Source organism: Phocoena phocoena, chromosome 11 (genome assembly GCF_963924675.1).
Source record: "Phocoena phocoena chromosome 11, mPhoPho1.1, whole genome shotgun sequence".
Taxonomy (NCBI): domain Eukaryota; kingdom Metazoa; phylum Chordata; class Mammalia; order Artiodactyla; family Phocoenidae; genus Phocoena; species Phocoena phocoena.
In genome coordinates, this window is record NC_089229.1 from 53,482,558 (window position 1) to 53,505,918 (window position 23,361).

At 34.0% G+C, this 23,361-nt stretch overlaps 1 protein-coding gene across 3 annotated transcripts in view; it reads right to left on the minus strand.

Annotated features, from left to right (window-relative positions):
• MON2 (MON2 homolog, regulator of endosome-to-Golgi trafficking) overlaps positions 1-23,361 on the minus strand; it is a 122,773-nt gene that overhangs the window by 16,269 nt on the left and 83,143 nt on the right. For 2 of the 3 annotated variants that reach the window (XM_065888025.1, XM_065888024.1), the window contains exons 26-32: positions 20,593-21,221; positions 16,488-16,631; positions 15,439-15,567; positions 11,896-12,086; positions 5,708-5,768; positions 4,457-4,580; positions 1,117-1,324 (exon numbers count right to left, since the gene is read on the minus strand). In XM_065888025.1, the coding sequence (XP_065744097.1) occupies positions 1,117-1,324; positions 4,457-4,580; positions 5,708-5,768; positions 11,896-12,086; positions 15,439-15,567; positions 16,488-16,631; positions 20,593-21,221 (1,486 nt within the window). Of the gene's footprint in view, positions 1-1,116; positions 1,325-4,456; positions 4,581-5,707; positions 5,769-11,895; positions 12,087-15,438; positions 15,568-15,855; positions 15,874-16,487; positions 16,632-20,592; positions 21,222-23,361 lie in introns of all 3 variants that reach the window. The other variant, XM_065888023.1, reaches the window with a different exon arrangement.

Genomic DNA, 23,361 nt, shown 5'->3' on the forward strand with positions numbered 1-23,361 from the left:
GTCTATATCTTTTGACAGGTCAATCCCAACTCTGGAGATTTATTCTAAGTAAATAAGAATGTAAACAAAGACTTAGGGTTACTGATTTACTGCCTTATGAGATGGGACCTGGAATGATTTTCCTAACTCTTTCCTGACTTTGATAACTTTGTCTTCCAATATTATTTTCTGTTTGCTTCTTTGATAACTTTGTCTTCCAATATTATTTTCTGTTTGCTTCATTTGCTTTGCCTTAACCTCTAACTTACACATTAATAAATAGATTGGAGGGGCTTCCCTGGTGGCACAGTGGTTGAGAGTCCGCCTGCTGATGCAGGGGACACGGGTTTGTGCCCCGGTCTGGGAAGATCCCACATGCCGCGGAGCGGCTGGGCCCGAGAGCCATGGCCGCTGAGCCTACGCATCCGGAGCCTGTGCTCCGCAACGGGAGAGGCCACAACAGTGAGAGGCCCGCGTACCGCAAAAAAAAAATAGATTGGCAACATAACTGCAATTTATGATTGTATTTTTTGATGAATTCTGATATATACCCCAACTTTGATTAGCCTTGGCTTAGCAGAAAGACCTAGATCCCCTTCAACTGGCATGGCATGACTACATGAGAAGCAAATCAGTTTAGGTACAAGGGCTTAATTAAGCAAATTAGATGAAAAGAAGATCTAAGATATGGCTAGATGACTTACAGAGAAACCTAGAAATAACTGTAAAACAAATTAGGAAGTTCATAAAGTATGATTTATCTATTATTTTCTCTCTAGAGAGATTCACGATCATGTGTTCATACAGATCCACAAGTCCTTACCCAGAAATCTTTGAGAAGATATATTTTAGAATTCAATTTTTTTCGAATTAAAATAAGTAATTTGGTATATATACCATATATTACTTAACCTCCATGAGCAGTATGAAAAAGCACCCCATAATAAAACACAGTAATATATCTGCGGCAAAACTTATGAATATTTACACTGTATGGGATAAATAAAATTATAAACAGGCTCAGGTTAAGTTCAGATCACTTATGAAAACACTTGATTTCCAGAGCTTTTTAAAAGTATTAATAACTATGACAGTGTATTTCCTTCTTTAATTAAAAAAATACATATATACATATACCTTGGAAGAGGGCATTTACCACTTAATCTTTCATCCTCTATATAACGATGTAGTACATCTTGAGACCTCTTTAGAAGCACTGAGAGTGCCATCCGTGAGATGTAGCCTTCTTGAGGTGTTGTGACTTTATTGCTGAAGGAAAACTGGAGCAGTGTTTCAAAACACATTTTAGAAAATTCTTCTCTCAAACGAATATCAATCTCTGCTTCTGTAGAATTAACAATGTTTGATGGTTAATACAAGGTTAAATAAATACACCTTAATGACACAATTCTTAGCAAACTAGGAATAGAAGGAAATTCCTTAACTGATAAAGAGCATCTATGAAAAACTTATACCACACACACACACACACACACACATACACACACGCACACACACACACACACACACAGAGAAACAGTTTTCCTCCTGGCAAGGTCAAAAAACAAGGTAAGACTATCCACTCTCATCACTTCAACATTTTTCTTGTCTTGGTCTTTTTATACACTTCTACAGCACTAGAGTACCTCTCAACAATCTTCTACATGGTCAAACTTGGAATAATCCGTTTGTCTGTCTGTTTCCTTTTTTCTCTTGGCAACATCTTCCCTGGACCCTGACCGCTGCTCCAGTCTGGACTAGTTGCTCTCTGGACATACTGTCCAGTTATATCCTGGAACTAGTCTTTGGCCTCACCCTGTGAGTTGTTTTTTTCCTCTCTTGTGTTATATCTTATTTTCTAGACCTCATGCTTTCCCTATTTTTGATTTACTCCTTTGTTTTCACAGGGCATATTCTGTAGTACCTGAGAAAGTGAATGGGAAGTAAAAATTTTGAGACCTTACATTTCTGAAAATGTCATTTTACTGTGGTACTCAAAGTGTGGTTCCTAGCATTATCAGCACCACCAGAGAACTTGTTAGAAATGCAAATTCTCATGCCTCACCCCAGACCTACTGAATCAGAAACTCTGAGGTTACAGTCCAGCAATGACTTCACTCCAGGAGAGGATAATGCACACTGACATTTGAGCATTACCATTCTACACTCCTCACTTGGCCAACAGTGAGCCTAGGTATAAAACGCCATGTTAAAAATCTTATCCATTTATGACTATGAAACCATAGCCTCAATGTCTCTCAGCATGCAGTGTTGCTGAGAATTGCAATGTCCTTTTGATACAACTCTTTTGTGTTTGAACTTTTTTCTTTTCTTTTTGAAATCTTCTCTTTATTTCTATTATTCTGGTATTTCATGATGACATGTCTTATTGTGAGTCTTTTTTCTTTCACTATTCTGGGTACTGAGAGACCGCTTTTAATCTGCAGATTTGTATCTTCAGTTTGTTTCTTTGATAATTTCCTTTCCTAGCTTTTCTCTATTCTCTCTTTCTGGAAGACCTATTGTCAGATGTTAGATCCCTCGGATCCATTTTATTTCTTTCTTCTCATACTGTCCACTTGTTTGTCTTTGCTCTACTTCTGGGTTATATTTTCTTAATGTTTTCTTCCAACCCTCCATTGAACATATTTCAGCTATCATATTTTTAGCTTCTTTGAGCTCTTTCGTGTTCTGATTGTCCCATTTTAATATCATTCTTCTTGTTTCATGAATGTAAAATCTTTTATCTCCTTAAGCATCCTAATTATATATTTTTTTAAATAAATGTTTTCTATGGCTCTGCATTTTATCTCTTTCCTACCAGTTTCTTTCACCCTCTCATTTGTTTTGGTCTTTCTCTTTTGTGTTGGAAGATTTCCTCAAACGCCTGTGAGCTGTGGCTGTCAAATCATACTTAAGAGCAGGGGACCAAAAATAATCACTGGAACCTCTGTGTTTATAGCCTAGTCTTGTTTATTAGCAGGAAAGACTTTGTATGTATATGTTTAAAGAAAAGTCCAAGTTAAAGCTGAGAAATTTGTGTCCAATGGTCAAGTCACTGGAAGAACATACATGTACCTTCTTTATCTTGGTACATTTAATATTATAAATGGCAAGAGGTATCATCAGAAAACTGCTAGAAAAGTATACATGGTAACTTGGTAATCCTTATTTAGCTTAGAATATTTACATATAATTATAAACATGGTTCTTAAAATGTATTTTATAAAAAATTTATAATTTTTAAATATTCTTAATAAAAAGTTGACTAAATTAAGATAAATGGACTTCAAAATTTGTTCTCTGAGGTGCTAATGTTTTCAAACCTGTACTTTACCAGATTAATTTTAAAAACTGTCTGGGCTAGGAAAAAGAACCAGTTTGTGAAGTAAGCAGTATCTAGTGGTCAAACTGTACATAGAAATGCTCTTTAAAGTGTTTACCACAGTTTAGTAGAATTTAGTCACAGCTCCAGTAAATTCTGGGGACTAAGGATATGCATGGCACAAATTTAGAACTTTTTAATTATCTCACCAAAAAAATCACATTATGGTACCACGATTACATTTAACACTTGAGCATAGGTTTAAAAAAAAGAAATAATAGCAAAAACCAACTTACCTCTCATCTCCCAATATGGTACATCAAAAGAAGCATGTGGTTCTTTTTAAGGATGAACTTTGGTCTCCAGCCTTAAGACTGTGGGCAATTATTTTCAACCTTTCTAAACCCATTTCCCCTCTGTAATACAGTAGAACCTATCCTCACAGAAATGTTGTGAGGGATGAGATTAATATTCTAGCATAATACCCTGCACATTGTGGTCATTCACTAAATCTTAGTTCTAACAAATGTTAAGGATTTTTTTTTTAAATGAACTAGCTCTGCAATTATAGTCCTGAGAGGTTGGTATTAATATCTTTATTTTACAGATGACAAAACTGACACTTAGGGGGCTTCCCTGGTGGCGCAGTGGTTGAGAGTCCGCCTGCCGATGCAGGGGACACGGATTCGTGTCCCAGTCCGGGAAGATCCCACATGACGCGGAGCGGCTGGGCACGAGAGCCATGGCTGCTGGGCCTGCGCGTCCGGAGCCTGTGCTCCGCAACAGGAGAGGCCACAGCAGTGAGAGGCCCGCGTACCGCAAAAAAAAAAAAAAACCACACTTAACCAACTACTAAGTGGCAGAATACACATTCATTACCTCCCAATAATCCGTGACTTCACAAAACTGGTGATTTATGTCAGCCTGCAATGATTTAGGTGGATTCCATAAGTGCTTTGCAATTTAATTCATCACAGAATATTTACCATGTTTTCCCCTCATAAAGCTTAATATTCTATATCACATTCTTAACCATTCTCCTGTTTACATTTACCACAATTGTAGGAGTAAACATTTCTAGTAGAAGTGAACTTCTTCAAAAGTGCTTCAATACTTATTAACATTAAAAAAAAATATATTGAAATAACATACCTGTAAATGAAGATGACTGAGAATGTATTGATCCCTTATTAAGCATAGTCATTATCTGACCAACAAATTCCTTAGGAATAAAATTGGCATAAGGTAGAATCTCAGTGCTGATAAGCTGAACTACCTAAAACAAAAGATGCAAATTCAAAGGTATTTTTTTTTCTTGAAAGAGACTAACTCAAATGATAATTTCTAGAGTACAATTTAAATTTTATTTTAAAAGAAAATCAGTTAAAGAATCTTTCTTAATAGAAGTATACAACCATTTTAACGTTAATATGCAGGATAATAAGTCTGTTTCCCTCATCTGTCTTAGTAAATAACTTTATTACAAAATAGTCAATACTGTAAACTGTTTACTGTACAAAAACTTCAATAAATTTTGATCTGCAACATGATAAATGCAAAGAGCGCTCTGGAGAAAAAGATCAGCATATGAAATGTATCCATGTTAGAATAAAGTATCTAAAACAGGGTTAAGAACATGATTTAAATCTCCTTTTAGAACCATAAAAATGAGCCATTAAGAAGTTATATTCATTTTTGTTAAATAGTTTATTTCTAACATACAATGTGTTATTTTGCCTTTTGAAGAGAAAGAAGAAAAGTTTGAGGAGTTTTCAAGAGTTAACATAGCAATGGGACAAAAGGCAATATTTTGCATCTATATATCGATATGATGCCTATGCTTTCTATGTAATTTATTTGATTTGCTTTATTTAAAAGTTCCCTTATCCCACTTAAAGGGAAAAAATAACCTCCCCCAACAAAAAAAATCCATAACCAAAAACTACTTCTTTAAATTCCAGTTATATCAGCAAAATATATTCTTTAAAAAAACATTCATTATTTGCTTCTACATCTGGTTAAAAATAAAAAATCTGAGCAACTTATTGATTAATTTAAATACAAATATCTGATTTGTCAAACTATAAAGTATGCTCTCAAATACATGCTCACTGACTGATGGATTTATTTTACTAAACCAACTGTTTAAAATTATTAAATGGACACAGCTAAGTATCTGGACAACATGCACACAGCACAAAGCTAACAAATATAAGAAATTAATTTTTTAAATGTCAGTGCTTTAAAAATTAAACTTTAACCTTTGTGTTTTAATGCTTTTAGGTTCAAGCTCAACCTATCACTTTACTTTTTTTTTTTTTTTAGCAATTTTACAGTTTCAACATTTCTACTATTTGGTTTTCATAAATGGTCACAGGAAAATGTTTTAAATAGCTTCCTCACCTCAACATCAATACTTTCATTTCTTTGAAATTCTTGAATAGAGAGGTTATCTGGAGGTATGCTAAAAGAAAAATAAATAAAAGACTTGATTTTTAAAGGTAAAATATCTCCTTAAAATACAAACAGAAAATAAACAGAATTCGAGTATCAAAAAAATATATTTTCTCACCCAAGTTAGAACATTATCAGTTATTTAAAAGAACAGTATTTTTAATTAATTAGTATAAATGACTAAGCTAATTACAAACATGAAATTCTAGCTACAAAAATAATTAGTCCAATCTTGAACTAAATAAAACCTGTAGAACAAAACTTCTTTTAATACTATGAATGAAAAACGAAGAAAAGTAAAGATACTATCAACTGGAGTTACAGCAAAAATTACCACTGTGACAAAAACTGAATTCACTTATATTGTCAGTAATTTCAGAGAAAGTTAAAAGAGCCTTAGTCAAGATGCTGCATTATTCATTCAGCAACAGCCCACTGAGCATTAATTTGTAATAAATACAATATACTAAATATCTTTACAGTAAAAGATAGAGAACATCTGGAAAGAAGTGGACTGATTCAGACTTTCTAAAACAGAACAGTGTTCCAACAAGATCAGAATAAATCAACAGTTCCGAGGGAACCAAAGCTAATTCTAGACCCTGTGGCTCTGAATAAGAATGAGCAGTATAGTTCTATTAAACTTATGAAACAATGAAATATTAAGCACTTAAAAACAGCTGAGAATAGGATGGTAATGATTATAACAATAATAATGACAGCAAAAATTAGAGAGCCAGCCACTGTATTATGAGCTTTATTTACATTATGTCCTATGTTCCACAGTAACCACATGTATCATCATGTAATTGACAGAAGAGGAAACTGAAGGTTCGAATGGCTAGTAATATGACCAAGAACACATCGTAAATAAATGACAAGGCCACAATTTGAACCTAGATTTATATATTTGAGCCTAAGTTCTTTTCTTTTATAAAAGTTATAAATGTAAAAACAGTATTATCATATTTAGATTTAGAGGTACAGTATAGAGTTTTGTATCTAGAGCTATTTTTGCTCTATTTGGTATTATTTGGTTTATCTAACCACAGGTATTAAAATACACACACACACAAAGACAAATACCAATTGGCTAACTATTGTACTAATAAAAAAAAAGCTTATCAGGAACATACAGTATTAATATTATTGGGATCACATATCAGAAACACTGAACCTTATTTTTTTTTGAGACTTCCAATTTTTAAAATAGATTTCATTTATTTATTTGTTCATTTTTGGCTGCACTGGGTCTTTGTTGCTGCACGCGGGCTTTCTCTAGTTGTGGCGGGGGTGGGGCTACTCTTCATTGCAGTGCGAGGGCTTCTCATTTCAGTGGCTTCTCTTGTTGCAGAGCACAGGCTCTAGGTGCACGAGCTTCAGTAGTTGTGGCTCACGGGCTCTAGAGCGCAGGCTCAGTAGCTGTGGCGCACAGGCTTAGTTGCTCCGCGGCCTGTGGAATCTTCCTGGACCAGGGCTCAAACCCGTGTCCTCTGCATTGGCAGGCGGATTCTTAACCACTGAGCCACCAGGGAAGCCCCTGAACTGTAGTTTTAAAATATCTTATAATGAGGGAAGAGAGTAGCATACAAAGCTGAAAGGTTCACTCCTCCTAATCCTAATGATCAATAAAATCAGGAATTTATTCCATTGTGCACAGGTTGAATCTTCCGATCTCAGAACTCACACTAATGTTTATTTATTTTAATTTAGAGTTAGTATCCTTTCTAGATACTGTGAGCATATCAAAAAACATTGGCCGAGCTTTTAAAAACACAGATGATTAACAGAATTTACCTATCAATTATAAAGTGGGATAGTCAATATTGTAGGTACAAATGGGCCATATAAGATCCGTATAGTCTCTAAGCTTGAGGAGTACAGTAGTTAGTAATTTAAAAAAATTTTTTTCATGAATCTTTATTTGAAAGAAAAGAGGCTTCAAACTGATAAAGTATTATGTGTATTTTCATCAGTTCTCTCTGAATGGTACATTAAAATTATTTTTTGAGATATAATTCATACACCATAAAATTCACCCTTTTAAATTGCACAATTCAGCTTTTTAGTATGTTCACAAAGTTGTGCAATGGTCACCTCTTTTACTTCTAGAACATTTTCATCACCTCCAAAAGAAACTCTGTATCCATTAGTAGTCACTCCCCATTCTACCCTCCTCCCAACTCTGGTAATCATGAATCTATTTTCTATCTCTACTGATTTGCCTATTCTGGATGTATCACATAAATGAGACCATATAATATATGGCCTTCTGTGTCTGGGTTCTTTCACTTAGCGTAATGATTTCAAGATTCATCTATGTTGTAACATGCATCAGTATTTCACTCCTTTTTATGGCTGAATATTCCACTGTATGGATGTACATATCACATTTAATCTATCCATTCATCAGTTGAACATTTGGATTGTTTTCATTTTTTGGCTGTTATAATGCTGCTACAAACATTAGTGTACAAGTTTTTGTGTGAACACGTTTCATTTCAATTCTTTTGGGTAGTACTTAGTGATTTTTAACTGAAGGTCAACAGACTATTAATTGTATCAATTCCCACTAGCCCACGTGTCTTCTAGAGGACAAGTACCGTGTTTTGGTACTCAAAGGGTGGCTGAATGAATTCCTAACAGACTTTAAGTGTCCACCAGGTTACAGTCCTTATGTTTCTCATTTTTAATTGTTTTTCTTTCACTCATTTAAACAATTCATTCACTTATGATAGTCCTCAGTGATGTCAAAAGCCTCCTGTTTCTTCTAGCTGATTTTGGTTTTATTTGTTTTCTTTGTTACTGTACTGTTGCTGTTACTGTATGAAAGCAGCTTGCAGACCATAAACAGTTGGGAAACATCACAGAGAAAGGTATGGTTATTCACACAGTCTTTGAGTATCAGCAATTAGGTTAAAAAACTTATAAATGTTCCAATATAAAAGATACTCAACTATTCATATTATCTAAAAACCTAAGTCATGCTATTCCAAACACTCTTCCTACTGTTCAAATACTACTACTGATAGATTTCAATTATAGAACATTGTGTATATGCGCCATAAAATAAAATTTAAAATCTAACAGTTTGTGATTTTCCAAAGTAATCAATTATTTGGGAAACAAAAACAAAGGCAAAATCTTCTCAAGAAACTGTGAAAGTGTGCATGGTTTTTAAGTTCTCTTAGTGAGCACTGCATTTTTATCATCAACTAATAAAAGCTTTCACTTTGAGCCTTAAGGTATTTTTGGACTATGAAATAAAAACTAAATTGGCTTTATCAATGTAAACTATTCAATTAAAAACACTGATTAAAACATTAAGTCAAAATACATAAAATAATTGTGGACTTTTACAACTAGTCAAATCAGTTAATTTAGTCTTACAATTAAGGACAATGATGCCAACTGAGAGGAAATGACCAGTTCAAGGTGAACAGAAAGTAGGTGGCAGAGTCAAGAGTAGGCCTCTCCTCTCAATCAGATCTCCTCTCAATACAGGGTATCTTTCTATTACTTGATGCAGTAGAAGGCTTAAATGTATAACTAGAATAACCACAACTTAGAACACTGATTCTGTGTTACTTAGTACCAGAATTTAGTACCTTTATTTTTTTTCTAGCCGTTTAAAAAAACCCCAAATTTAGGGGTAAATTTCCTAGTCCCAGTTATTTAAAGTTTTGGTCTTTAAGTTTTTAGTTTAAAATATAGCTGTTTCACGGTAAAGGATATGGATAATGTCAGTTTCTCTTAAGTGAAAGAAATAATGATTATGAGGATAATAGTAGGAGCAAGCATTTTAATAGAAGCACTTACATTCCAGGAACTATTCTAAGCATTCATTTAAATGATTTAATCCTCACAATAACCCTATGAGTTAGGTAGCATTACTATTCCTATTTAGCAGATGAGGAAAATGAGTCACTGAAACATAAATAACTTGTACAAAATATCACAGTTACAAAGTTGTACAGTTGGGATTTGAATCCAGGTAATCTGGCTCCTGAGTCAATGCTCTTATCCTCTATGTTAACTGTTTCTTAAACTGTGTGATTTTTCAACATACTCAAACCTTTAATGTAAGTAGGGCCTCCAACAGGCAAAATACTGTAATGAAATTATACTACAACTGCATGAATAAAAAATTACATAAAATGTTAATTACCTATTATTAGGCCTTTGTTTCTCTACCTACTTTCCTGTACACAAAGAAAGTACTTAAGAAACTGAATTTAATAAAATAAGAACAAAGCTTGGAAAATGAAGAATGTTCAATAAGAAACTTGAGAATAAGAAAGATGGTGGAAAGACTCAGTCATAGGAAAAGAAATTCTTAAAGAAGTTTTACTCATTTCAAAAAAACTGATCTAAGCTCATTCAACTTATTAATAGGGCAACATGCATATACAGACAGATAATTGAGAAAGAAAAAGAAAAGTTTAAATTTCTAAATCTGTTTGCTTCATACAAATTAACGTAGTGACTTAGGCAACAGAGTCCACAAAGGAACTCAAATACCCAGGGTTATTTTAAAAATGAAAACAGAATTTGCTTAGATATGCTTTGTGAGTCACTATCATTTTCCTGCATATATTCAATATAAAGAATATGCTTGCATTGGTATTAATAAGATTTCTAGAGTTGAGAAATATATAAGAAAGCAAAACAAAGTCTGACCAGTTATGGAAACAGAAATTACGATCACATGTCATTACTTCCAATTCTGAAATATCAGAGAAGACTTTATAGAGAAAAATGTAAGTTAACCTTCTGCACTCTACAACTTTTCTTTACTTAATAACTAAACCACATTAGAAAGATAGAAACTTTTCAGTTAAATCATTCTGTGTAGACTCATCTGATCATTATCAATATGCCAATGTAGGTTTTTCTTCAAGTATATGAAATTTATAATTTAAATGGTTTCAAACTAACAATTTTTAATGATTAAATAGCAGTGCATGACACATTCATCCTTCTATAGTTTTAAAAAATGATTAATGGGGCTTCCCTGGTGGCGCAGTGGTTGAGAGTCTGCCTGCCGATGCAGGGGACACGGGTTCGTGCCCCGGTCCGGGAAGATGCCACATGCCGCGGAGCAGCTGGGCCTGTGAGCCATGGCTGCTGAGCCTGCGCATCCGGAGCCTGTGCTCCGCAACGGGAAAGGCCACAACAGTGAGAGGCCCGCATACCACAAAAAAAAAAAAAAAAAAGATTAATGGATAAAAAAAAATAGAAAAACTTTTGTTGTCATAGAATTTCACCACTCTAGCAAAAAGGAAAATTAGATTGTAGGAGTACTGAAGACTACCTACCTATCACAGCTATTACTGGTTAAGTCCATCTTTAGTAAAATGGCACATTTGAGATTAGTGCTGCCAAACAGAACTTCCTGTGATGATGGGAATGTTCAATGATCTGCAGTACCCACTAGAGCAACCACTAGCCACACATGGCAATGTTGAAACGTGGCTAGTGAGAATGAAGAACTGAGTTATTAATGTGACTTAGTTAATTAAAAATTTAAGTTAACTGTAGCTAGTGACTGCTGTATTAGATAGTATAGCTCTAGAGAGACTGCAGCAGACTCCTCATTCAAAAAATTCCGTATTCTAATTACCTTATTCTCATTCAGTGAGGGGTCAAAATAGTATCCTTAAGATACACCCTCAGTTGGAATGTATACAATGAAAATTCCATTCTTCTTTGCAAAACTTAAACATCTTAAAGAGCTGTTCGTTATTACCAATGATTTTATTTATTCTAAAAAAACTCATTTTCTGAAGTTGTTTTTCTCTTGTAATGCTAAATGGGCATCAGATTTTTAAAATGGACCTTCTTAACTTCATCGAGTTAAAACCATGGCTCCTTAATTATGATGCATTCATGTGACCTTATATATAGACCCCTGTCTTACAACCAAAACACTGTAAAGAGCAAAAATCTCCACTACTCACAGATAATGTACCCAGTGGATAAATGCCTAATCCACTTCTTCTTTGTATACAATCTAGCAATCTTAAGAGTCAATTACTTTGTTAATGAATAATGAGAAATACTGTTTTTAGAGCAATTACAGGTATAATGTGTACTTCTTGAAAGACTGTCTTAACTGTAAAAATGAATAAGCTGACCTTTTAGTAAAGAGAAAGTCTTCAAAAGTGTTGGCTAGTTCTGGCCACATACTGTCAAATTTTCCAGAAGAAGCATGCTGCCGGGCAACAGGTAGCCCAATAGAAAGAACTTTGAGGAGAGAAGATACTGCTAGTTTCCATGTGCTTTCAGAAGGGCAGGAATACTTCAAGCTGAGAGGAACCCTAAGAGTCTGTGAAAATAAAGACAGTTTAAGATAAGTACTAATTAAAACAAACACACACAGCTTTAATTACTTTTAAAAAAACTATAGCTGAGAGCAAAAAATAATAACATAGGTATTTTCATTTTAAATAGGATGTTATTTTCTAGAAAGACCAATTCTCAGACATGGTCCTCAAATCATACTGCCTAGAAAGATATACTTTTTTTTTTTTGGCCACTTCCTGAGGCATATGGGATCTTAGCTCCCCGACCAGGGACAGAACCCGCACCCTCAGCACTGAAAGCACAGAGTCCTAACCACTGGACTGCCAGGGAATTCCCTAGAAAGGTATACTTTTAAGTCCTGTGTCAATTTTATAAACAATGACCCTGAATAAGGAGTGAATAATAACCTTTTCGAACCTCGGTTTCGCATCATAAAAAATAGAGATGTTTTCTGAAAAGTTAAGAGTAAGAAACTTACAATTTTGCAGCTTCTCCAACTTGATGTTATAAAATTAGTTCTCCTGGCAGAAAATAATTTGACTGATGGGGTTTCTCCCATCCAAGAGAGATCAATACTGCTTATATTTTTTCACTAATGGTTAGGTAAACATGGCCTAGAGTATCATTACTTTGAAGTCTTATACTTTATCTTTAGAATTCTTTGAATTTTATACTCTACACTAACATTTTAATGTATTTTTTTCCTTTTCCAAATATTTGAGAAAAGCTGATAATTCAAGAACTTGGTTTATTTTATCATTAACCCTTGAGAACACAGCACAGCATCTGAACTATGTCTAGTGACTAAAATATTGAGACTTTTTAATTGGTCAACTTCTGAGACAGGTTGCTGTTAATCATCAAAGAACTAATTCAGTGGTTCAGAATGAATTTCTCTGGTCATAGTACTATCCAACAACTAAGACTAGACTGACCAAACTATCACAGTGAGTTATCCCAGAGCACCATCAATAAATAGTTTCAGCATATGGTAGTTTGATAATGTGCATTAGACTGAAAATTCAGCTTTTATATAAAAATTCTAGTCTGAGAAAGATAAAGAGTAGATGAGATACATTTTCATATTTTAATGTTATGGAGTGAACATAAAACCTGATTTCATCATCCTCCACACAAATGATTACTGAATACTCACACAGTGAACATGTGAACCATTACATATTAGCATGAAATGGGCCTCCACTAACAGATAATTAGCCTACCCAGAATCTATTTATCTCTTTCCCCTCCCCACATCCAGTTGGAAATTAGGGTAAAGAGATGATTAGTTTATTAAGCCAATCAATCTACTCCATTTCTCTGGCCATAATCACTGATTCAAGACTGGGCATGGGACTAAAGCCGATTCACTTAATTTTAGTAACTTAAGAAGAATCTGATAAACACACACCTGCTACTGACATATAATCCCTTTATTAGCCTACAACTATGAGAAGAAACATAGTTAGGATGCAGTCAACCCCTTGGAAAGCAGAACAGGGAAAAAATTTTTGGTTTTTGGTGATAGTACTGAACCACTGGATCAACCAATCCTAAAGCCCTCCATCTCTGAATTTTCCAACTAAGCCTGTCCCTTTATTGTTAAAGCTAGTCAGAGCCTGAATTTGTGTCATATGCAAACAAAAGAATACTAAATTATACACCGGCCACTCTGAATTAACATGTTATAACTCAAGATTAGATAAATGAAAAGTATGGTTTACTACTAGATTAATATTTTACCAATGTCAAGGGAATATTAAGCACAGCAAATATATTTGATTTATACATTTATTTTTTAAAATATTTAAGCAACTAATACAGAGATTGGCACAGAGTATATACTCAGTAAATGTATATGGAACTGGAAAATTCAGTTCTTGCTGTCACGAAGCTCACAATTTCTGAGGAAGGAAAAGCCTTGTCCAATTAACCACAATGCAATGTAGTAAGTGGCATCAATGAAGTGCTCTGGAGTACAGAAAACTGATTATTTAATGCCTTAAAAAATACAAGCTGATTCATGTCATTCCTCCATGTTCAAACCTTCAATGGTTAAAGAATAAAATCTGATGCTTTACGATGGCTTGTAATACCCATAGCCACTTTTTTTTTTTTTTTTAATTTATTTATTTATTTTTGGCTGTGTTGGGTCTTCGTTTCTGTGCGAGGGCTTTCTCCAGTTGCGGCGAGCGGGGGCCACTCCTCATCGCGGTGCGCGGGCCTCTCACCATCGCGGCCCCTCTTGTTGCGGAGCACAGGCTCCAGACGCGCAGGCTCAGCAGTTGTGGCTCACGGGCCCAGCTGCTCCGTGGCATGTGGGATCTTCCCAGACCAGGGCTCGAACCCGTGTCCCCCGCACCGGCAGGCGGACTCCCAACCACTGTGCCACCGGGGAAGCCCCCATAGCCACTTTTTCAGACCTATTCCAGGCCCTGCCACCTCGCTAAGTGGGATTTCTCAACACTGCTTTAAAAATATACCATGATCTTTTATATTGCTTAATTGATCTATATCTCCTTCTCCCTTTTTGCTGGTACTCCTTCTTCAAATGTTACTTCTGTTAATCCTTGCCAAGATCCCCATGGCAGTTATTTCCTTGTCTATTGAGGGAAGGGGGAACCTAACTTTTTATTCAACACTGACTACTTGGCAAGTATCATTAAATGCCATATCTCAATTGAATCTCTTAATGGTTAAGACATGAAATTTGTATTGGTATTACCCTTCTTTTACAGATGAGGAACACTCTCAGGCTCATCTGCCCCAAAATCATAGAGCATCCTGTCCTAAGAAACAGGATGCTTATTGTCTTATGTGGCAAAATTTAAGAATCATAAAAAATCGAATTCACTCTTACTTTAAAATATTTTTCATTAAAAAAACTTTCTCATTTTAAAGAAACGGCTTCCTGGGCTTCCCTGGTGGTGCAGTGGTTGAGAATCCGCCTGCCAATGCAGGAGACACGGGTTCGAGCCCTGGTCTGGGAGAATCCCACACGCCGCAGAGCAACTGGGCCCGTGAGCCACAACTACTGAGCCTGCGTGTCTGGAGCCTGTGCTCCACAACAAGAGAGGCCGCGATAGTGAGAGGCCCGTGCACTGTGATGAAGAGTGGCCCCCGCTCGCCGCAACTAGAGAAAGCCCTCACACAGAAAGGAAGATCCAACACAGCCAAAAATAAATAAATAAATTAAAAAAAACAAAACAAAAACGGCTTCCTAAATAATATCCATGAATGTTGGAGAAGAGTAACTATAAATAATAACAAATTATATTTTCCATTTATCTCAATATATGATAATATATTATTACCTAAAGAGAAATTTCAATAATACATTATTAAATGAAAGTATGGAAATTAAAAAAAAATACCTTAATAATATTCTGGAGTACTTTCTCATTCACCACTGCTTTGTGACAGGCTGTTTTTTGGTATAAATCCACAACTACTTCTAAAGACCTTTCAGCAAATGGTACATAATTCAAGGCTACCCATTCCGCCTAGAAAGTAATATTTTCACAGAGTTAAAATAAAAATGAGATTAAATGAAATCGTATTGTTTTCAAAGAGAAAGCTTCTTTGTCTTAAAGTTTAGGCCTTGGTTTTAGGCCAGATTATATTATGTGCAAAGTTTTCAAAGAGATATGTACTTCATGAAAGAATAATTTTCAGCCAGGCAAAAATTAAAACTATCAGGAAAAGTACATAGAGCATTCTATCAAAAACTGGGAAAGATGTACTTTATTTGTTGCCAATAGGTTAGGACAATTTTAGGAAATTTAACTCACCGGTGCAAATAGTTGGATCTATTGTGATTCCATTGTGTTGCAAGACAAATAGAATGAGAAAAGTTAATACACATTAAAACTACGTTTCGGACCATGTAAAATTATAATTTTTATGTTGAGTGAACAAAATCAGCATGTGCATGCATTCAGAAATTTACTTTTCCCCTAAGCCAAAACAAAGTTAAAATTTGCCAACTATGGCTATAAAAATCTTTTATGTAAAATCCAACTAAATTTCACACCAGTAGTAGACTTATTTAGTACACACAGATTTCTTCATTTTGTATTGCAGATATCTATTTTAGATAAGATTAGGCTTAGGGATTTAGAAGCCATTTTATAGCGGAATGAGGACACAAAGAAGGGAACTATGAAGAAAGAGTAACATGCAAGGCCAAACTTTCTGGAGAACCACTTGGGAAAAGAAAGTAATAAACAAACAAACACACAAAAGGAACACAGAAAAGGTCTTCCAAATAGTGTTTCTTTTCAGCTTAAACTATTAACATACATATGAAAGTTTATTTGTGAATGAAAATTTTCTGGGGTAATCAAAGTCCATCTTAAGTGGAACTGACTATATCTATAAGCCATGAAATCTTACAGAGTAAATATAATTTATAGCAAGTTACCTGATTATATTTTGCATTTGCAATGTGTTTTGTTTCTAGCTGTCCATACTGTGGAGGCTTACAGGAAAATTCTACAAATGCCAATAACTGGTCAAATATAGCTGGATACATTATCTGCATGTTTTCCGGTCCTATACAGATGGCCTATAAAAACAATATATGAATAGTAGAATGCATAATCTGAACTCCATTAAGTTCTTTACTGTATATGCTTTTGTTTAACCAAAGAATCGAAAAGGCTGTCCTATTTTATGTTAAGTATTATACAATTTTTTATAAGCCCTGAAGGACATTTAAGCTATTTTAAACTATTATTGAATAAAGTGTAGGCTAAATGTATTAATCAGCTAAAAAACGTTTTTTAATTAAAAGTGTGGCTTATTACTCAGCAGACTAAACAAAGGGCAAGCACTTAAAGAGAAAACCCAGGCAGTTCTGAGGTTCCACAATCTGATCATTTGTTCAGTAATATACCCATCAGACCATTTACAATGCTTCACTGACTAAGATGATATTGACTTCTACTTAAGTGATGGCTTTAATTTTTTGAAACGACAGCTGATTCCTGTATCATGCCTGGTCCACAGACTTTAACAAATAATCATGTTCATTACAGTCGGGAAAATAAGTTATGAATAAAAATTTGTTTCTAAAAGAAATGTATACAGTATATTAATTTTTAACAGAGCAGAGTATATTTAGTGTCTAATGTATCTAAATGTATAGACTTGATTTAAAACAAGAAAAATTTAATAGAAATTAAACTTAATGCTACAAATAATTTCATAAAACAAAGAATACATATTCTGATACTGCAGATTTTAACTATTTCAAATACATTGAAAATACTTAAAAATAAATCTTATGTTTTTATTTTCTCTAGCGACAAATGTGTTTTCTCCTCCCATCCTTTCATATTTTCCTGTTTTAATGTTCGTTTCTCTCTGTGGGAAAAATATTTAATGATATGTTATGGAGTATCTAAAATATATTTGTGCTTTACAAAACAAAAAGCATGATCATTCTACACTTGAGGTACCCTCAAAATACAAAATCAAAATTCAAAGCATTTCAAAATTTTAAGGAATTTCTTTAAAAAGATGTGCACAACATTTATATTTTCATGCAATCATGGCTTTTTTAACCTGTCAGATAAAAGACTAGTTTTATTTTCCCTCAGAGAAGAGGTAGCCATTTAGCTTTAACTGGTGTTTTAGATAAAATTATCTTGAGGTACAAAGAAGATAAGCAAAGTGCTGCCCATTAGTATGTTAGATTATCCTATAATTACAATGTGAAAGTAGAACAAAGATATCTAATACCATCTTTCCCTACTTGGTTACTTTCCTCAGAAACAGTGAATCATGAACTTGAAAGGTATACAGCCTAAAAAGATTCTCTCTACTAACTACTTTTAATAGTTTCACTGGTCTTCTTTATTAACCCCTTGCTGAGTCTTAACTCTTACAAGTAAACAAGTAGTAATTACTGTGGAAAAGATATAATTACCCTAAAATGAATTCTTTTATTTTCAGTGACAAAGCAAGGGAGGGAGGGAAAAGTCTGTGTGAAGACCTTAGAAAACTAAGTATCAAAATTTTTCTGAAAATACCTTAGCAACAAATAATGACCTGGACTATATGTTTTGATTTTCAGTGGTCCTTTATTAAAAAAAAAAAAAAAAAAAACTAATAGTGTTACAGTTGAATTCTGGAATCTTAAAATGCATAATATGGAACCAACTCTTTTTTTCTTTTTTTTTTTTACAACAAACTTCATTCTAAGAAAAAGTTATTATTGGCTTTCTTCAGTATTCTGAAGTTTATCAGAAAAGCCTATATATAAATCTGGTAACAGATTTTAATCCAAAAGCTAAGAATCCATAAGCAATCTGGACAACAGTTCTTATTAGTCCTTGAAAACTGTGTACGTGAAAAAAAGAAAAGAAACTGGACATCTAACCTCTCACATGGTTCAAGGTTTCTCTTATTAAGTCATTTGAAATAATTCAATCCGTGTGGCAATAAATAAGATAGATGCAGTCTCCTGATCTCAGAACTTAGGGAAAGCAGATAATCAAATTCTCAGGTCCCCCATGTATGCCAAAATATCTCGGTCAAAAAAAAAAAGTTGGCCTACATGACTAAATCATTTTGGTTGTGAACTAGTGATTTGAAAACCAAGGAAAAGACTATGACCCTGAAACCCTAAACAATGTAAGGGTAAACATGAAATTAGAAATGAGTTTTTCCTTTAGGAAGGAAAACTGCTTTTAATCAATAAAATGTTTTGCAGAATAGCTTATTAGTTTATGAATAAAGTCCCAAAGCAAGTAACTTTTGCTTGTGAAAAAATTTTCTGACACCTGTGGGGGGAAATATAAAAGCACCCTTACTTGGAAAAAGAAAAAGAAAGAAAAAATAAAAACACTCTTTACTAATAATGAAATACGTTTTCTGTTAGGAAATATTAAAGACCCTATATATTTGAATCACATTCAAGTATTATGAAACATCATTTAGATAATCACATAAGTAATAAACAATGGCTAGAGTGAAAATTAGTAATGCAAAATGATATCAATTTATATAAATAAAACTTCCTAAGTTTCCAACAATAAAACTTCCTAAGTTCCCAATTGAAGGTATATATTGCTTTCAAAGCCATTAAAAGTTCAAAGCTTAGAACAAATTCCTAGTAGTTGGGATGAATGATTCTACTTGTTTTCTTATTGCGAAAGCAGCAGTTTTTTTCCTAAATAAAATTATATGCTTTTTTCCCTGGAAAAAAGTTTTGGGGGTTTGTTGTTTCCTTTTGTTTACTATCCTCTACACATATAAAAGCTTGAATTAAACATCTGAAAGTTTTAGATTATGGGTATCTCACAAGGCCTATGCTCTCTTTCTCTAATATATTAACTTTTCCATTCCCTCTAAGGCAGTCTATAAGCAACTTATGTTCACAGTCAGGGAGAAAAAAGTTATTATTGACAGGCTACTTTTCTTCCCCCACTGAAAATAAAAGCAGCTCTTTTGATTTCAATTATGGAAAACTGATATCCCTACAATAAAGTTTTTTAAATGCCAGATTCTCTTAGATTTTAAGTTTCTACACAATTTGTTTCTCTGCACAGTGTAACTAGGGGTAAAGAGATCAAGGAATTACTGCTCGGCTAGACTTCCTCCAGAGTCATTCAAGGCATATTATGGTGTAGTAGAAACCACCATTCTTACTTTGAAAGTTTTCTTCAATCCAGTTGCATATAAGGCAATCATTCAATTAGAAAACATGATCTTCAGTACACAAATGGCTACTGATAACACATGTGTAATCAGAATCTAATACTTCCATTCTAATTTTGTTAGAATGTCATAGCAACTTTGTCGAGATTGCTGGCTCTTCAGGTGGCATTTTTTTTGTTTAGCATTTTGGTTGTTGTGAATTGTGCTAATAATTACCTTGACAGTTTAAAACGTTCTTTGATTTTGATCTGGTCTTGCTTGCTAACTGGAATGTGCTCAATAATTTTTAGGTCTGTCTTAATATATATATATACATATATATTTTGCAGTAACAAAACACACATAGGTTAAAACATATCTTTTTAAAATTTCTGTGAGAAAAATACTTTATAAATTTATTCTTACTTCTTTTTTAAAAAATATGGGCTTCCAACAATTCCAGAGCTAAATTTAAGTACAGATGAAAAAACCAAAATATAATCCTATGACTTATTAATTTTCTAATTATAGAGATACTTTACTAAAGTTGTCATTCCAAAAGTACATCCTCTTGTGAAGAGTTACATGAACAAACCAAAAAAGGCTGGTGAACAGAAGCAAGAGAATGCAGGCAGTTTCTTAAAGACTCTCAAAATAAACCTGAAATACCTTTTAAAATATATTAGAAAAATAAAAGTTTTAAAAATAACTGGATCTTTACAATCTTCTTTTTTGATCTTTACAATCTTGAATTCATCCCAAAGTATACACACACAACAATCCTGATGATCCAGAATTTATCCCAAAAAATATATAGCAAAGTAAAAAAAAGTTCCAGAGAACCATATTCAATATTGCTTAGATAGCCACTAAAATTCTATTACCTTTTGGAGAACATCTAGAGCTGTAAGTACAGCTTCCTGTAAACTTGTCAAAACTGCTTCAGTGTAAGATGGAAGAATGAAAGGGGATGCATCTGAACTTATTGGGACTGAAACGGCACTGTGTAGTATGACTCCCAACTTTTGCAAATCATCCATGTTGAAACCAGTTTTTATGTGTTGGTAAAGAGCTGGAAATATCTGAATTAAAGCTGTAAGAAAAGGCTGGCTGGGAATGAAAGTTAGTTTATCAAAAGTAATAGGAGGCTTAGTGCTTTCAGATCCAACTCTATACCAGGTATTCCATGCAGCCCACCAGAGATTCAAATCTTCAAGCTCATCAGTAACTACAGGTGGCTCAGAGCTGCTATATCTTCCAAGTCTTTCTCCAATGGAATCTGTTCTTACAAATGGCCTGTTCAGGCCAGGGCCTGATATGGACCCTAAAAGGACAGGCACAGGGACATTAACTGCAGGTGGTGTCTCAGGCTTATCTGAGTCTCTGACAGGGGTCACAATCTGTAAAATTTCCTGGAAGCTTTTCAGCGCAGCCAGAGATACTTCGTTGTTTTTGCTGAGTGCTGCTGATTGTATATGGTCAAGAAGAACATCCCATGCTCTTGAAAAATCTCCTATATTAGGAAGAGGAAAACAAAGTTTATCACCATAAAAGAGATCAAATTTTCTCTTACTATTAGACACTTTAAAGTTTATTTGCTTTATTTTTCTGCTTAAATTCCTATAGAACTAGAAAAAATACGCTAAGGTACTAACAATGTGAATTAAAATCATTACAACCCAAAAACCCAGTAAAAAATTTTTGTCAGCTACAGGAACAAACAGCATCAAGAAGAGGATAATGAGTATATCAAACAAGGTTTTGGTCTTAAAAATAAAACTCTGTAAATGTATGTATACATGTTTCTATTCTAGTACTTCTGCCTAAGGAGAACAGAATAAAAACTTAAGAGGGTGAAAACAAAAACTTTTCAGTAACATCTTCAGTCTAACCATCTACCTTTATTAATGATTAAGTAGGATGTTCCCATTCTTAAGCATATTGGAAAAGTTAAAACAGAATGATACACGTTTTTTAATCTGTCTAAATGTTTAAAATAAACTGTAAATCATACTCCATAAAAATCTTAACTTTACACTTTGGTTTTCATATTTAAATAATTTTACAGTTGTGGAATTTTCTTAAACATTTTTCCCCCATCAGTGAGTTGCCAGGAGAAAATGCACCATAAAGATTAGACTGTCCTTTTACAATGAGTCTAAATTTATTTCTCCCATGTAAAACCGAGTCGACTGATCTACCATCAGCAGAACATGGGCTGAATGGTAGCTGTTGTTTCCACTAATCAATTCAATCTCTTGCTCTACTCCTGTGACCAACTAAGCACGTTTATAATGAAACTCTCTATGGCCTGGTGTGGTTTGTTCCTATAAAGCCCAGCAAAAAATTATCTTGTTCCTACAGACATCTAGCCCAATGGCTTTGTTAGTAGCATGGATTATTACCCACCTATTTGTATTTAAATAATGCAAAAATCAGAGGAACTGACATTCTGCAAAGGATAACATTAAGTAGGCTATGAAATAGAGATAATCGAGGTTTAAAGAATTTCACTTCACAAAAGCTATCAAAGACTAGATGTTTTTTCAAGAAGGGATAAATCCATATGACTGAGGAAGCATTCAGTTAATTGGAAAGCTGGAACTGAGTCTAGTATAAAACAGTAAGTATTGCTCTGCCTTTACAGGATAAATGATAACACTTGCCCAGTTATATGCCTCTTCCTCTCCATACTTTAAAAAAAAAAAATTGAAGTATAAATTACATACAATAAAAAACAGATTTTTCAGTAAACTGTTCAAAGAGTTTAAAAAATTTTTGTCTAAAAACTATCAAAACAACAAAACAAAATACTTCTGCTTGTTGCCATTCCAGTCCAAAAGTCAGATGAAACATTACGTTTCCCTACCAGAATGGTGACCAAGTCTCAGATTTAGAATATTCCATGCCATAGTTAGGAAAAAACCCAGTAATTCTTTCATTAATATATTCTATGTCTAGGAAGAAGTCTTCTTTCTAAAAGACTAGGTATAATTATATATTGCACGTGGTTATGTTAAAAATATGAACCGCATTATTTAAAAATATTTTTTAAAATTTTTATACAATTTTTAAAGGTTACACTCTATTTACAATTATTACAAAATACTGGCTATATTCCAGTGTTGTAAAATACATCCTTGCAGCCTATCTTATATCCAATAGTTTGCAGCTTCCAGTCCCCCACCCTTGTATTGCCCCACTTGCCCCCTGTCCCCACTGGTAACCACTAGTTTGTTCTCTGTATCTGCGAGTCTGCTTCTTTTTTGTTATATTCACTAGTTTGTTTTATTTTTTAGATTCTACATAGAAGTGATATCATATCAGTATTTGTCTTTCTCTGTCTGACTTACTTCACTTAGCATAATGTCCTGCAAGTCTACCCATGTTGCTGCAAATGGCAAAATTTTCAACTACAAGAAAAAAACTGCAAAAAACCACAAACATGTGGAGGCTAAACAATATGCTACTAAACAGCCAATGGATCACTGAAGAAATCAAAGAGGAAATCAAAAAATACCTAGAGACAAATGAAAATGAAAATACAATGATCCAAAACCTTTGGGACGCCAGCAAAAGCAGTTCTAATAGGAAAGTTTATAGCAATACGAGCTTACTTCAGGAAATAAGAAAAATCTCAAATGAACAACCTA